Raw genomic sequence first — 17,564 nt, 5'->3', positions numbered from 1 at the left:
TGCTGCTTCCACATCTGGGCCACTTCTGGCACATACACACATCCTTTAGCTGTCAGACCAGACTCTGCCCAGCTGTGACAGATGAGTAGGCTGCTACACACAGGTTCAGCAAAATCTGTTGCTGACAAGATGAGACTGAAGAACTTAAAATGTAATATTTAGTAAATCAAATACAATGTGCTAAAAGGTTAACAGTGGGCACCTCCAGATAGTGCAGCAGATAACTTCATGACATTCCTATTATCACATACACATACAGTACATCATATTCCATAGTTAATGTAAAAATATCACTGCAAGTTTAAACCATTATTTACCTACACATAGACACTGTTATGATGTAGTAAATGTACATGACTTATAAAAGGGAGTATACTGTATAAGTATTCATGTCTCATGGGTTCACATGTTGGGTCTCAACAACACTTGCTGGACTACCTTGAACCTTGGGAGGTCATGGCCCTCATCTTAACTTTAGTCATTCCTTGACTTTAATCTGGCGCCACCTTCTGTCCACTTCATGTCACGACAGCTTCTCATTGTGAAAAGATTTATGTCACAGATACGGAAATAGAGATGACACTGACGTTATGTTCTTTGAGATCGCATGCAATGTTTGCAGCTCCAACGTGTTTTTATTCCCAGTAACTGCACATAAAAACAGTCCCGTCGCTAAAGTGACAGTTTGTCCTGTTCTGTTCTGATAGGACAAGCTGAAATGAGTGGGGAATGAGAGGAAGTGACAGTTGCAGACTGCCTCCACACCAAAGTATACAGTAGTCAGTAAGTCTGTATAGTAGTCATAATTCCGTGGAACTACTTTTATCAGCAAACACCTAAACAAGCTGATCCAATCTGACTGAGGACAAACACTGCACAAGTTCTGTGTAAATACTGAGTCAGTCAACCTCAATATGTTCTATTATGTCTAAACTGTTGGTAATGCAGTTTATCGCAAATGTTCAGTCATTTGTAAAGCTATTTAACAAATTACGTTTTGTACTGATTATTTGATTATTGATTATTACGTTAGTGAAGTGCATCTCGGACTGATGATGCTCACTCCCACACCTCATCGTACTGCAAAACGTCTCACTAATGGTTAATACTGTATTTTGACCCTGTTATGACAGAGACACTGTTATGTATACAGAATAAATAACTTTATTTTAATTACCTTTCTCAATGAGTTTTTTTTTTAAATCTATGATATTGTGTTTTTTTGATGATTGCTCCCTTGAATGAACTACTTACTTATTCAACTATTTATTCATTTTTAGTATAATATGATCATGTATGCTGTTTATGTTCTGGGCTTGATTTTTAACTTTTAACTAATTAATGAATGTGTGGAACGAATGAATATTTGGTGGCTGCAAAACTGAATTGCCCTTCTGGATAAATACAGTTCTATTTATTCTATTATGTCAGCTAAATGAATGAATGAATCTGGCTTTAAGTGCTCATATCGCTGTTTGATGATAACAATGTAGAAAAGCCAAAGCAATAAACTCAGAAAGATAAGATAAGAGAGCATTAATGTTGAGATGTTGTGATGTGTGTGGTTCAGGGTTCCACAGCCAAAGTCTTTTAAGGCTGATAAAAAAAAGTAATGAAATCATTTTTGTTTGATAATAATCCAGCTTTTCAGTTCATTTTAGTTGGTTGCTTTTTTCTAATTGTCTCCCTTAGGAGAAATTTGTTTTGGACAGAAGAGAATATCACATATTCACATTACAAACCGCTCAAAGGAGAGAAGGAAAAAAAAGTCTGTTTACGTATAGCAAAGATTCATATCAGCACATAAACATCTAATAAAACACATCTGTCTGCACCAACACACACACACATTCTCTCTCTTTATTTTCACTATTACACACGCTCTTCCTATTGCTCATATATGGCATCTCATTCATTCTATTGCACTGATTATTTTATTGCACTCCTATTTTTCTATTGCACTTCCCTGTACCATTATTGGTTTATATTACACAATCCCTTTATAAATCTCTCACTCTCTCTCTCTCTCACACACACACACACACACACACACACACACACACACACGCTATCTATTTAATACTTGAATGGAGGTAGATATGAAGGACATCTATTTAACAGTTTGGAACCTCGTACCTTTTTCCTGAAGTCAACAGCTCATATTCGCTGTGAAGAACATGATTTGGATCACCAGCGATTTTGCGGCCTTGCCTTCACACCGTCTCCTCAAAAATCTCCTGGAGAGAGGATGGGGGTGGCATACCAATTATTTTTCCCGCTCGGCCAATCAGATTCTGTATTTGTGCTTTTAGTTTTACAGGAAGGTTACCAAACCAAGTTGTAATCCGTATCTGATAAGTGCTTCAACCGATGCCCTATAAAACAACAACATCATTTCTTTATTAACACCCTAGCTCTAATGCTGGCTGTGAGCCGTTCAGGATCTGGGTCTCTCCTGCCTCTGGACCTGAGCAGCTCCACATCATGTGGATCAGAGTGATGTCACAGTGTCTGCACACCTGCTGGAGCAAAGCAGGTTCTGACGCAGCAGGACAATGACCCTAAACATCAAAGTGAATTCAGTTTCTGGAATGGACCAGTGAAGATCAAGACCTGAAATCTTCAGCTGTGACCCCATCGTCTTTGTGCCGAGACTCTGAATTAGCTCCACTGTCAACGTTTGAACAAGAACACCACTATTATTTGTTTGTTATTAGTAAAAGCAGGTTGTGTTTGTTCTTGACTGAATTTTATCTTTGACTTTTTCTTGTTACTGTATTGTATTGTGCATGTATATATATATATATATATATATATATGTATATAATAAATAGAATATAAAAAGAGACACAGTAGAGGGGAGCTTTCAGTCAACAATTTGTTCTCTTCTATTTTCAAAATGTGATAAAATATATGCTGATTTACATGGAGAAAAAAACAGTTATGACCAACTTCTCCCTTTCAGTCATGTTTGAACCTGCAGAGTCCCAATGATGGCTATACTTTATTAGAGATGAGGAAGTTGATTCTTCACCCAGAGTCACATGTCCTTAAGTCAGGGGTTGAAACATTTGTTTTAAATGCTTACTGTGCTGACGTGACCAAACTTTGTCAAAAAAAGAAATATGAAAATGCCAATTTGATTGAAAGAATGAAGACTTTATTTTGAACATGTTAAACAATACAATACATATAATACAATAAAAAGGCAAAAACAAATCAAAGCAGTTAGTAAGTAAGTAGGAAGAAGCAGTGTATTCAATCCCATTGTTGATTCAATTGTGTTTTTCTATAGACTGTGTAACTCATGCTACATGTTTTTCTTATTCTACAGTTTCATCACAGTCAGTATGTTGTTGTTTCAGAGTCATGGAGTTCTTTACACTGTGGAACAACACAACGTGTAAACAACCATTTGTACTGGACTCACTCAGTCATGCTGTTTACTGAATATGTGACTGAAGTAAGGAAGCTGTGGACTACGTCCTAGTGTTGTAGTAGCTACTCGTCTTGAGACCACATTTTCAAGGTCTTGGTCTTGTCTCGGACAGAATTTTTTTCTCAAGACCAGTCAAGACCACAGCTGCAGGGACTTCTTTTTTTTTAACTGCAAATGTCTCTCTGTCAGTCATTTACTTTAGTTTATGTAATGTAATTCAAAAACTTTAAGATAATTAAAATTGTTCTACAAAAGTATACGCTTGTGTAACCATCTGAAAAACTTGGTTGCACCGTGTCAACTGCGGGAGGAGACGTCTGGAGGTTCTGTGCTGTGTTCTTCTGTTTAATCCAAATATGGTTTAGATTTTATATAAAATTATCCATTCTTTTTAGCTGAGGAATAATGTAAATATCAAGCCACATGATTATTATCAGTACTCGTATAAATACAGTAATGGTCTTGAAAATGGTCTTGCATTGGTCTGCTCGGATCTTGGTCTTGACTCGGTCTTGGGTTCAGTGGTCTTGACTACAAACTACAATGTCCACCTCTGGATGTTTGAGTTGTTATAAGATAGAATAACTTGTTTTACTGTCATATATAGATGCTGTGTGATACTGCTTTCTTTTATGAAGAGGTATAATGGTGAAAAGGAATAGTCATGATACAGGAGCTCATGTTTTTTTTTTAGTGTGGTAGTAATCCGCTACAGATATATTCTGCTCTCTTCTACAAGGAGAACTCATACTAAATGTCTTTTATATCTTGTATTGGACGTAATCTGACACAAGTGGTCACTTGTGACCACCTGGTAATGTATGATATCATGCAGGATACGTTTCAAAGGGTCAACTCAGGTCTTAGCATGGGACAACTGGGAAAACCTACGCACCTTGAACGCGTCTGCCTCCGTCATTACGCACGTCGACGCAGCCGGTTCGTCCAATCAGGTGAGGAGTGTGAAGCTCAGGAAAGAAGCAGATGATATGGCAGCTTTGAGAGCGACCAGGTGGAACTTGCTTTGTTAAAAACGGCTCAACGCGTGAATATGAAGAGTGTGTGAGTCGGGCCCGTCGTCGGGGGCGGGGGGGGCAGCTGCTCGAGATGATTTACTTAATGCTCATTTCCGCGTTGTCCGGAGCGGTCGTTACGTTGATATTACAATTCTTGCTGATATACCGGAGGAGCCCCGAGCCCGTAAGCAGGACAGTGCAGTATGTCAAAGTAGTGCCCGATAACGCGTTGAAGGATTACTTTAATACCCAACATGCCGAAGCAGGTCAGCAGCAGCCGCAGCAGCAGCAGCAGCCGGACGGCACGACATCTGCTGCGGCCAAACAGCAAGAGGCCGCCTCGGCCCGGCAGCAGGAAGCGGCTGTCACCGGCGGCAGCCCCAAACAACAGCCGTCGCCGCCGCCGCAGCCGCCGCCTCCTCACAGCGAGCCCGTTGATGCCACCAGACCGGAGACGTGCAATTTCTTAAACGCTATATTCCTGTTCCTGTTCAGGGAGCTCCGTGACACCCCCGTGGTGAGACACTGGCTCACTAAGAAGATCAAGGTGGAGTTCGAGGAGCTGCTGCAGACCAAGACGGCCGGTCGGCTGCTGGAGGGGCTCAGCCTGAGGGACATCTCCCTGGGCAACTCTCTACCGGTGTTTAAAACGGCTCGGCTGATGAAGCCGGTGCACATGAACGAGGACGGGATGCCCGAGGAGCTCAACTTCGAGGTGGACATCGAGTACAACGGCGGCTTCCACCTGGCCATCGACGTGGAGCTGGTGTTCGGGAAGTCGGCATACCTGTTCGTTAAGATGAGGCGCGTGGTGGGCAGGCTGAGGCTGCAGTTCACGCGCATGCCCTTCTCCCATTGGTCCTTCTCCTTCCTGGAGGACCCCCTGGTGGACTTCGAGGTGAAGTCTCAGTTTGAGGGGAGACCGCTGCCCCAGCTCACCTCCATCATAGTCAACCAGCTGAAACGGGTCATCAAGAAGAAGCACACCTTACCCAACTACAAGATCAGGTAGGCTCGCGCGCGCGCACACACACACACACACACACACACACACACACACACACACACACACACACACACACACACACACACACACACACACACACTGATCACTGTCACAAACTGAGAACATACCACCTGCTTAGTTTTTACCTAGTTGTAGACAGCTGGGCACGTTGCTTTTAAAAAGTATTTAGTTATAGTTACTAGTTATTGTCCCCATAAGTAACTCAATTACTACATTAGAGAAGTAACTAAGTAGACTAACTATTGCGTTACTTTTTTAGAATTAAATGCTCAGATATGTCAAATTACTTGGACTTGCCCCCCTAATCCCCTAACCATAACCCTAACCTCCCATATATCTGGAACTAACCAACTGACTCAGTATCCCTCCGCACAGGCAGGTCGGGAGCCTGCCTGTGCCATATTGCCCATGTGGTTCCCAAACTTTTCAGCCCACAACCCCCAAAATAACGGTGCCATTGACTGACGACTCCTACTATCCCCGGAGATGACATGAGCACAAAGCCCATGCACCAATTGATGTATCCGAACATGGGCATAACGACACAAAAGAACTGAACAGCCTTACAATAAGGAAGTGATTTTACATATAGCTAGATATAGAAGTAAAAAGCAGAATACCTTAGTCAAAGTAATATCCATGTAACTAATGAGTGAACATTGCTTCTGTCATGTGCAACCATAAACCGCAGTACTGAGTAAACATGTGAACATTGTTGCTGTGCAAATTTACGTTTTTGGAATGTTAATTTCTCCTAATGATATGGTTAAATATTGGAGATGGCCACTCGGAGATCATCTTCCCAATAGACACGTTCTGTAGGCATCTAAAGATGAGGGAGGGAAATTTATTTGCATTATTATATTATTTTTAAATTTGAACTACTACTTTTTTAACAATTACAGCTTGTGACCCCACTCTTGGTGCCTCGCGACCCCCCAGAGGGTCCCGACCCCAACTTTGGGAACCCTTGGTATATAGCCTACTGGTTAGTTCCAGATGAACATCTTTTTTCTGACTAGTTGATGGACTGAACCATTATATAATGTACACTTTAACGGGTGTATTATCTTGTGACGTGACTTCTTGAGTCAAATAACGGCGCATTTTATCGTCAGTAACTGTAACAGCGTTATAACAGGTGAAACAGTAACCTTTTTGATTACTTGTTACTGAAAATATTAGCGCCGTTTGTAACACTGTTATTTTATTACACTGTAATTCCCATCACTGGTTATATATAGATATAGATAAATTCCTTTCCAACAAAGGTTCAGTGCTGCTGAAAGCTACCAGAGCTGTACTCATGTCTACCTCATTGGATGTGTTGTTAACTGTCTTTTGTTTGACCATTAGTCTGCTTCACGTGCTGCTGTTGTCTCTGTGTAGACTGAACATCTGTGTATTTTTAGCTTATTGTAAGATATCATCAGTTGTGTGGTTTTTGATAGTGACTGTTTTCATTTCATTACACACATAAAAGCCCAACGAGGGACAGGAGTTGAAAATTAGCAACAGCTATGTCTCTGTGCAACACAATAGTGTCTTATTTTGGAATCAAGTACATCATCCCGATCATGTAAGATAAAAGTAACAACTAAAACTTGGCACTGTCAACATGCAGCAAAACCACAACACCTACACATGCAAACAACCAAACCTATAACCAGAGCAGCCTTAAGATAACGAAGCACTTGGGTAGTTCACCACAGTTACACTCGCACGTTAAATCACATGACACTGGAAATAGATATATATAAGATATATTTTTGCATTTTTGCCTTTAATTGATAGGACAGTGGAGAGAGGCAGGAAAGTGGGTAGAGAGACGGGGGGAATGACACGCAGTACAGATCAGCACAGTTGGCAATCGATCCGGCGATCACTCCATTGGGCGATGCCAAAAGTGAAGCGCTCTTAACGACTCGTCCACCTCACAAGATATTTGACTCAGTGTTTAGTACAGTTATAATAAGCATAAGGAAATAAGATAAGAACAGTAAAAATGCAAAACACTGCAAGAGTCAAAAAGAAAAATATACACATAACTCATAATAGACATTGAAAAATATACCACAAAAAATACTACAATTGTGAAACTAAAGTGTTTCAGAATGGCCGAACTCCTGCTGCTCAGGATGTGGAGAAGGTCCTGATCTGTGGATGTGTAAAAGTCCACACACTGTGGACAGTATCTGTTATGTACAGTGATAATACTCCACAGTTTATGTGTTTGTTGCTGATTAATGAGCAGACCTGTGCTGCTCCATCACTGGGACGACTGGACTGAACTCTGGGCCTGATACCAGACAAACATGTCACCAGATAATTAGTTTAGATCAAGCGCTTTATGTTAGTCTGCTGCATGTGTGTGATACAGTAAGGTTAAATATGAATATGCTACACTAAATATGGTATGAATATACTGAGATAAACACAGTGTGAGTGCTGGCAAGTGTGAATATCATGAAATATAAATGCAGGGAATGAAGGAGGTATAGAATTAGAAGAATTAAATGTACACACTATAGATCCAATAAACAGTGGAGACTAGTGCTACTACTACTACTACTATGGATATGCTATAAATACATAATCATTATAGGAAGTGGTATAACTGGTTTGCATCTAAATGTTATGAATTAAAGATAAAACCTATAACAATCAGCTGATGTGGTCTTCATGCTGCAGCACACAAAAACACCTGATGCAACGCTGGGTAAGCAACAAGCTAGTTGTTTGGAGAGAGTACATTTCTCCGCCTGCAGTGGCCGTTTCATGTCTCCACCCTGAGGTACAAAAGACTTAAAGGAATAGTTCAGCTTTTTTGAAGTGGGGTTGTATGTGGTACAAATGGCCATGAAGTATAATATCTGCAGTAGAAAGGTCCCCCCCCCCCACTGAGAAACACCGGCGCATCACGCTGCACCGATACACTGTCGTGAATGAGGGACAATAAATCAGCATATTTTCGCTACCTACAAGAATCTAATTTCTTCTTGTAGGTGGCGGAAATATGCAGATATTATACTTAATGGCCATTTATACCCCATACAACCCCACTTCAAAAAAGTTGAACTATCCCTTTAACTGCCCTTTAAAACCTTAGTCTCCCTCTGCCATCGTCACTGAGGCCGGGGCCTCTGTGTTTGTTTGAGACGTGATGATGAGTGAAACAATCAGTCAACAGCATGACTGAGTGTCTCCACCTTGAAGTGCCGTACACCAATGTCTCGTGATGACAGATTTATTAAAAACTTTATGCCGACACCCAGGAAAAAACTCAATACCACAGGGAAAATTAGTACGTTGAAGGAAACATAAAGAAGAAGAATTCTCTATCTCCATGTCCTTTGTTTTTTTTCTTTGCATTTTAATTCAGATCATGTGTAAATGTGATGGTGTAGCCTGTGGAGAATTCCCTGTGAGAAAGCAGCTCAGTAAGCTCTAGCTGGTTTGGTTGCTAGGCAGTAGGAGCCATGGTTTGGGTAGACCAGGAAACACAGTGGGCACTCCTCCATAGGCTAGATAGAGGTTAGATTTCCCCCACATGCCTGGTTATAGGAGCCAACTGAATAAAAACGTTGGCCCATAAATACAGTTAATGAGGGGGTTGACTAAAACTGGTGGTGAAGGTCCTTCAGCAGCAGCTCTTGCCATGTTCAGTTAGTTTTATGCTGGCGACAGCAGCAGCACAGTGTTGTGACCATCAACTTTTCGAGTTCCCATGTTGAGCTGCTGAGGGTGGGTGGGTGGTGGTTGGGGATTTAGCAGTGTTGTGTGAAGTTGTGTGTCGAATGGTGGAGGCGAAGATGTAACAATACTGTTACAATACTGTTGCAAATTAGTATCTAATCTGATAGATAGAACAAGCAGGTGGTGGGCGAGGCTTAAGGCCTGACATTTCTCAATCAGTAAATAAGAGTTAAGGCTAAAGACTAGGACATTTCCTTTTTCGATCATTGGGAAAACTACTGATTCCTTATTGATCCATTATTATTTTTTTATATTATGAAATGCCAATGGCAGAAGATACTATATGTGACAGTTGACGGCCCTGTCACTACTATGCCTCCAATCGATCATGCACCCTGGCTACTTGGCCACTGGGATATCCCTTTGGTTGAATGGTCAGTGCGCATGACTCTTACCCAGGAGACTGGGGTTCAAACCCCACCCTCCTTCGTCCTGCCACATTCAGAAAGCATATATTCCATATAACAGACCAGCAGCTTTCCTCTTAGTTAGAGTTTAACAGTTTAAGGGGTTATGGAGCTCTTAATGGCAGCAGAGCCTGAGGCCCTGAGCCAAACTAAAAGCCACACAGTTTAGATCCTCTGTCTGAGACTCAGACACTATTTTTGACAGTTAGAAACCTTGTATGTATAAACAACGTAACCTTAAACCACAGACTACTGTGATCAATGCATACAGTAGGAAGGTTGCAACAAAGTTACAGTGTAAATTTGCAACATTTAAAAGTTTGCAAAACTTTATTTATAACAGTGACCTTAAAAAAATTCATTTATCATTTGCTCTATACTAGGGGTGTCAACCTTTTTTTTTTTTAAGTTCAGGGGCCAGAGCAATAAAATAATAGCATAATAACCTATAAATAGCTAGAACTGTAAATGTTTCCCTTTGTTTTAGTGCAAAGAAGTTTATTTGCAGTTAATTAACTATCCTTTCCACTTGGCAAATTCTTTCCGGGGGATGCATTGGAGCTTCTAGCGGGGCGGTTTTGGCCCGTGAGCTGCACCTTTAAAAAACAAAAAACAAAAACCCTGTTCTTAACCAAAGCTCCTCATTAATATTAAGGGGAAGCTATGGTACCCAGCCTAGAGAGTAAAGTAACTAGAGGAACATGAGCACGTCAACATGCTCAGGTATGAGACGTCACGTGACCGCAGCCTGGTCACAATCAGTCCAGTTTAGAGGTCGACTGATACTAGATAGTAAAGACCAATATGACAACGATAGCTGATGTCCATTTAATTGGCCAATACGATAAAATCATAATTGGAGCGGACGGTCTAGACAGCCCAGCCAGAGTCAGCACAGTCAGTCAGCATGTGAGTGATGCAACCCATTTTAATCACAGTAATCCTAGTTGTCCCTAGTCGTCTGTTGATAAGGCTGTGACAACACAGGTTCTTCTACAAACCTATAGGAGGCCGTTTGTTTAGTATTTAGTTTAGTCCAGCCCTGTTTATGAATGACTGTAGTTACACACTGATGTTACCCCGACCTCCTGTGTGGGGATCTGGTGCAATAAACTGAAGTTGCCTGATGAAAGTGTGTGCAGCCGTCAGCCACTATCAGAGCTGAGACTTCTGCTGATAACAATAGTTTATTTAGTGTCCTGTCAGCGCTGATAAAAAAGCCAAGTTGATTAATCAGCCTGTCTCTGAAACCACTCACTGATAAGCATGTTAGATCAGATTTCACATACTCAACAAAATTCTTAATCAATTATCAATCATCGGTTAATCATGCCCTCATGACTTTTTTTTCTTGTAATGTGTGAAAATAATAATATTAATCCTAAGAGAAGATTTGTGCAGATGGTAAAGACGGTTCAGAGGTTTGCCTTTACTCTTAATGACCTGTGTATTGGAATGAGCTCATCATTTAACATGATGTATCTTGACAGAGCTATTTCACCACCAAGCCCCTCTCAACACACAACTCCTCAGCACATGAGTTCACATAGTTGTCATGGAAATGGTAGATGTTCAAACTTCCATTTTTATGAGCATCTTAAGGAGAAGTCATCATGTTTGAATTAGCAGTTTGACTCTGAAAAAAATCCCAACTAGAGGTCCACTCATCTCCACAGCCACATTTCACGGACTTTCACTGGCAGATGCAGTTTTCTCAGTTGTCATGGAGACACTCTCTATGCTTAAGCGTTGTTGAGATATTCTCCATGACAACAGAGTAAACTCCCGAGGCTCGAGTCCATGAGCAGATGAAAGCTCTGAAGAGAAGCCAGCAAGCAGATCTTAGGTTAAGATTGTTTTTTTGGCTGGGCAGCAACAGCAGGGACCATACCATACCATACCATACCATACCAGACCAGACCAGACCAGACTGTACCAGACCATGACAGACCAGACCAGACCATACCGTACCGTACCTACTAGACCAGACCAGATCAGACCAGACCATACCATGCCAGACCATACAGACCATACTAGACCAGACCATACCGTACCGCACCAGACCATACCGTACCAGACTAGACCATACCATACCGTACCAGACTGTACCGTATCATACCAGACCAGACCGTACTAGACCAGACCAGACCAGACCATACCAGACCATACTGTACCGTACCAGACTTACCATATCATACAGAACAGAACAGACCAGTCTCACTGACAGTTTCCCCATTGGCCATTGCTCTTTCACAATAAGTTGGTGCAGACAGTTTCTATCAGGAGGCATGTCAACTTTTCTCACTTATCACTAGATTTGGAGTTAGGGTTCGACAGTCTGACGATTTTACAGTAAATATAACTGAAATCACAGCTCAAACTGTGTCTTTTAAATAATATCATGTAAGATTTCCACATTAGAATGTCCAAAAAGGGTTGGGAGCTGAATTTACGGCAACCCTCTGTTTTTACTGATAACTTAACATTCATTTTTTTTCATCAGCAAGCACACAATTGGATTAAAAAAGTAGAAACATTGAAAGTTCTTTCACCAACCACAGGTCTAGTTGGTTTGTTAGAAAACCAAAGAAAGTTACAGAGGATACCTCTAACATAAATCATTCTGCAACATCACAGGATCCACAGGGCTCTCAGGCAGGCATGGTGCAACAGTGTGGAGGGGAAGTCATATCTGATCTCCAGACAACCATATGATCCCAGAAACACATGCCTGACTGAACCTTTTTGAGCATTAAGATCTCAAGTTACATGAAAGAGACCTGAGGTCCTACTACAAAACAGCTCAACTGTTTAGAACCTGCTGCAAAAAGACTGAAGAGTGGAGCCGGTGTTTCCTGCTGCCTTCGTTTTGACTTCAATATTTAGTTTATGACCCAAAAAGCTCAGTTTTGGTCTCAGCTGATTGTAGAGCCTCCATCCAATGGTTTCAGACTTTTCTATGTGCTATGTGCCCTCTAGCAAACACTAGTCCACATGTCATGTGAGGTGTTTTAAACAGAAGCTTTGTCTTTTCCTCTCTGCAACTGGTAAAGTGCCCAGAAAACAGCTTCAGTATGCACACTGTGTCTCATGTCTTTAGCCTTACACACACACACACGCAAACACAGACAGCGAGAGAGTCTAGTGTTCTTTCTATTTTTAATAATTGATTATGCTCTACTGAGGATAATTTAGTATCTTTTGTATCTTCTCATTGATTACCAGCTGCTTTTGTGTGTGTGTGTATCTGTGTACCATTGTCTTTGCCAAATGTGTCCCTGGAGACACAGGAGGTGCAGTCATGATGCGTTGCAGTGGTGTAGCTGACAAAAGACAAAAAGCAGGCTAGGTCAAAGACGGGTGTGATCTGACAGAGCGGTGAGCCCTGAGGCTGAAAAGTGAAGCCAACACGGAAAAACCAACCGCTACAGCCGCTCCTCTAATGACCTCTAAAGTGAGTCTCCAACACTGAGTCAGTCCCCAGAGAGTTGGATGTTAAAATGTCCAATTTTACAGCAGAAATAAACATGTTTTTACAATCCTGGCACAAAAACAGTTTGCTCTCTAGCTATGAGTCATTGACAACTGGACTTCTGCTCATTTCAGTCAAATGTTAACATTGCTCCAAGTTCTGTGTATTTGAGGGTTTGTCACATAATAGTGACAGGTGCATCTGCCATTGTATTAACCAGCAGCAGCATGTGCTGGCAAATTGCCAAGAGAATGGAGGCAGTGTCCATTAGGGTGTAAGAAAATAAGATATCATGATATTTAGTATGTGTCGATATTCAAAAGCACTGTATCGATTTTTTTATTAACAGTTTACATGCAAACATTCACAGCAGTCGTTCAGCCACTGACTGTGACTCATCACATGCTCAAGTGTTAGCGAAATTAGCACAGTCAAAAAAGGTAAGAAATCACAATATATAGTCTTCCTTATAGCATTGCGATATATCGTAGTATATCATATTGACCCTAGAGTTGACCCTGTCAACCGTGGTACGTGTTGTATCACCAGATTCTTGCCAATACACACCCCTATTGTCCATCTATAATATATATGGATCAGTGAAAAACAAATAAATAAAAAGACAAGATAAGCAATAAGAAATATCTTCAAAAATTGTTTTAAAAGCATCAGATTTGTTGAAATGTACACTTTGTATCCACGTTGGTATTATGTCATTTCAACAAAAGTCAGACTGAATGCCCCTGAAAATGTCAAATGGGGCAATCACAGAAAAATTATCAATATTAGATATTTGATCCACCTATAGTGGATTTAAATGGATTTATAAAAACAATACATTCTTCTGAAAACATTAATTGAAATAGATTTTTGTTGCTGTGTTTCTGTATATTTAAATTTTAATGCATTTTGGCAACAGTGAGCAGGACGTATCCTAAAAACAACACTTTTCTTCTAAATAATGTTACAAATGTTGCAAAAATTTCTCAAGAAACATTACAAAAGGGAATTACATTCACATTTGAGTCCAGATTTATTTTCCTGTATATAGTCAGATTTTTATGAAAAAATACTTGACATTGACCCATTTACAGTCTCTGTAAGAATGTAATAAAACTATCACATTAATTTCTTTTTAACTTTTATTAGAGGAGAAAAAAAACCCGAAATACATCCACATTAATTCAATGTAGCTAAACAGTAAAACATAAAAATGGTGAAAGGGGCCATAAATAATAAAAGATTGTGAACCTCACTGAAAGTAGAAATGAGAGTTCACTTTGAAGAAGTGAGAGAAAGAGAAAGAGTAAAAAAGGGAAGTTAAAGTTCACTCGTGAGAGAGTGGAAACATCAGGATGTTATCACTCTTTGCCTCACAAAAAAAGGAAGAGCTCTCAGATAGTGGATGTGTATTCATACACCAGTCACAGACCTGCTCACAGCAGCACCACAACAACACACACAACTGCACTCTGACCGCTCACTTGAGTCGAGCCCTGAGAAGGTTCCCACCCTCTGTTATCAGGGGCAGACTGGCTGATGATGTCATTTCCTGTCTGTTATCACAGTGCAGTGTTTCCTGCTCTCTAAGGCCCGACTCAGACCTGCACACACACTCCTACAGTGATCCAATCACAACCCGTCAGCTCTAAGTGTGTTTTCACACCTGTTTTAAAATGCATCTCTATTCTGATCATGTGTCACTTCCTGCTTTATATTCAATACTTTGACAGTGTTGCGGTACCAATGAGACTGTGTGAGTAGAGTAGTTGGTCCTCCACTCCTGAAGAGATGTAGCTGTATGTGGTCTGAGTGTTTGGATCCCATGTGTCTTGGCTATGTTTACACGAACCACTGATCAGATCAGCTGAGACGGATGTTGGTACCAGGTCTGAACAACAGGGCCTCTGAAGCTGACTGACTTTGTCCCCTCAGACCTCTAGTCTGAGCTGCTGGTGGAGATTATATCATTGTTTGCACACATCAGAGACTGTACAGTAGCCTACTGTACTTGTGTCTGAAGGTTGGAAAGATTAGTGTTATATTCAAAACACAGAGTTGTGTAAATAAAGTAGTGATGTACAGAAAGAGTTTGATTTGAACAGTTACAGGAAGTTGTGATATTTTTTTTATTACATTTGATTGGAAATAGGCCTGCCACAATTATTACATAATCGCCTGATCGCAATCATTTGAGCTGACCGCACTTATTTTGCATAATTGTTAAAATGGTTTCCATTCATCTGTATAAAAACAGCTGGATGAAACTAACAGATGTGTCAGATTTCATCAGTGTCCTCGTCGTTTTCCATCGTTTGAGGGTTTGACTGGTCCTCTTTTAATGACATCATCATATTATATCCCCTTCTTCTTCTTCTTCTTCTTCTTCTTCTTCTTCTTCTTCTTCTTCTTCTTCTTCTTCTTCTTCTTCTTCTTCTTCTTCTTCTATGGTTTAATGACACATGAGTGAAAACACCAACTGTTTATTTCGAGGAGCTTCATTTCTAATATTCGACAACAGCATTTCAATGAGCATCTATTGACATTAGCATCATGGATTTACAGTAGTTGCAAAGCTAAACACCACAGCACCACTGTGGGCACAGTTCGGTTTTTAGCGGAATGAAAAAGGAGACAAAAAAGACAATTAAATCTCAATTATGGCAATTAATCGTTAACTAAAATTCCATGGTTGCGACAGGCCTAATTGGACGTTGAATTGAGGCTGCAATTAGTGATGATTACTGATCAGTCTGTGCATTATGTGATAAATGAGGTGAGGGAGGTCCCACAGGTGGTGCTTATCCTGCATCCAACACTACTGGCTACAGTAAACGTCCCCCTGTAGCTCTGTCTGTTTCAGGAAGATGGTAATGCTCCTCTGTAATATGATGGGATGCATTTGTTTATGTCTCTCACTGCAGTGAGAGGGATGAAGCAGCAGACCTCTGTGGGCCTGTTAGCTTTTTGTTCTCATAGATGAGGCTAAATCATAGACTACACAGTGCATGGCTAATTCTGAGTGCATTTCCAAATGTTCCTGAATACACTCAATAATATCTCATTGGGAACAACACTAATGTCAATGGATTAAATCATATTTCTGATGTGAAAACACTGAAGAGAATTTAGATGGAATGAAGAAGATGGTTCAGTGTCAGATCCCCCCTCCTCTCTCTCTGTCCTGCTCCTGTGCTGCTGGGAGGGGGGATGTGAACTGGGCCTGTCTCAGTCAGCAGCAGCTTACAAGAGTTAGACACATTTAGATTTGTGGAAAACTCAGCTAAGCAGTTAGAAATACATACACACAGATTTCTGTCCAGCTGTTTAATTTGTAACAATACCTTGTTTTACGTCAGAGAGGTCCCAGTGATTTACGTTCAGAGACAGTATAGGGGTGTTCCAACAAGGGTACCTCACGATTCGATTCCATTTCCATTATGGGAGCTTTGATTCTTCGATTTTAACGATTGTCGATTGGATTCGATTATTGGTGCCACGATTCTTCGATTATTGTGATTTTTTATGCTTTTTTCCAAGATTGATTTGTCTTCATCTGTGGCTACATTTGTAAATAAATAGCCTATCAATTAACTCAGTTCCTCTAAAACTACACTCATTAATAAAATAAACTATTTTATTTCATGACTATGTAAACATTTGCACTTTGACCGGGGGGATGGGGTGGGTGTTGTGACCGGATCGTTTTTTTTAGAACAATTTATTTAAACATTTTAATAATTTTACATAACATATGACTTTGTATAAAAAATGAATGACAGGCCGTATAGAGATATAAGTTGCAATTTAAATAAATAATTAAATAAATAACTAAATAGAATATAATAATAAATTGAAAATAGATAGATAAATAAATACATTTGAATAAAATTAAAAAAAAATTAAAATATGAATTAAATGCGAAGAGTGGAAATAAATGAATTAATTAGTAAATTAAATAATAAGTAAAAGTAAAAAGTAAAAAATAAAAATAGGTCTGGCTGACTTTTTTTAACAACTGTCTGTCAGTGAATTTATCATCCTAACTCTGTTTATCTGACACTGTAGGAAACCTTGTTCATCTATCTGGAACACTGTGACATGCAGCCAGATGTGATATTTGTGGTTACAGTATTATTTGGTCTTAGCTGGACCGCTGCAGTGGGTCCAGCCCTGTAATCTGTCATGTCACTGAGTGACTGATGATATTTTCCACCACTCATCATCACAGACTAAACTCCAGTGAATCCCAGATGGAGGCTGGGAGCTGTGTGAGAGACTTAATATGAAATATAATCAGTGTCATCATCATATATGGGGATATTTGAGCTGAACTGCATGGAGATATTACATTTTGGTTATTGCTGCGGCCTGAGAGGATTTGGTGCTGAATCTGGACGGAGCTAAGTTGGGCCCAGGAAAGCTGCAGCCTGTGAAATGTCCTTCA

The 17,564-nt window shown here is 40.3% G+C and overlaps 1 protein-coding gene across 1 annotated transcript in view; it reads left to right on the top strand.

The window, feature by feature from the left end:
• The first annotated feature begins 4,371 nt into the window (after nucleotides 1–4,371).
• pdzd8 (PDZ domain containing 8) overlaps nucleotides 4,372–17,564 on the top strand; it is a 53,437-nt gene continuing 40,244 nt past the window's right edge. Inside the window, exon 1 of the mRNA XM_085800863.1 lies at nucleotides 4,372–5,463. Coding sequence (XP_085656989.1) covers nucleotides 4,547–5,463 — 917 coding nt within the window. The 5' untranslated portion in view covers nucleotides 4,372–4,546. The remainder of the gene's footprint in view (nucleotides 5,464–17,564) is intronic.

Source organism: Trachurus japonicus, chromosome 15 (assembly GCF_045865225.1).
Source record: "Trachurus japonicus isolate A0001 chromosome 15, Traja_1.0".
In the NCBI taxonomy this organism is placed as follows: Eukaryota; Metazoa; Chordata; class Actinopteri; order Carangiformes; family Carangidae; genus Trachurus; species Trachurus japonicus.
This window is presented reverse-complemented; position numbering and strand designations above follow the sequence as displayed.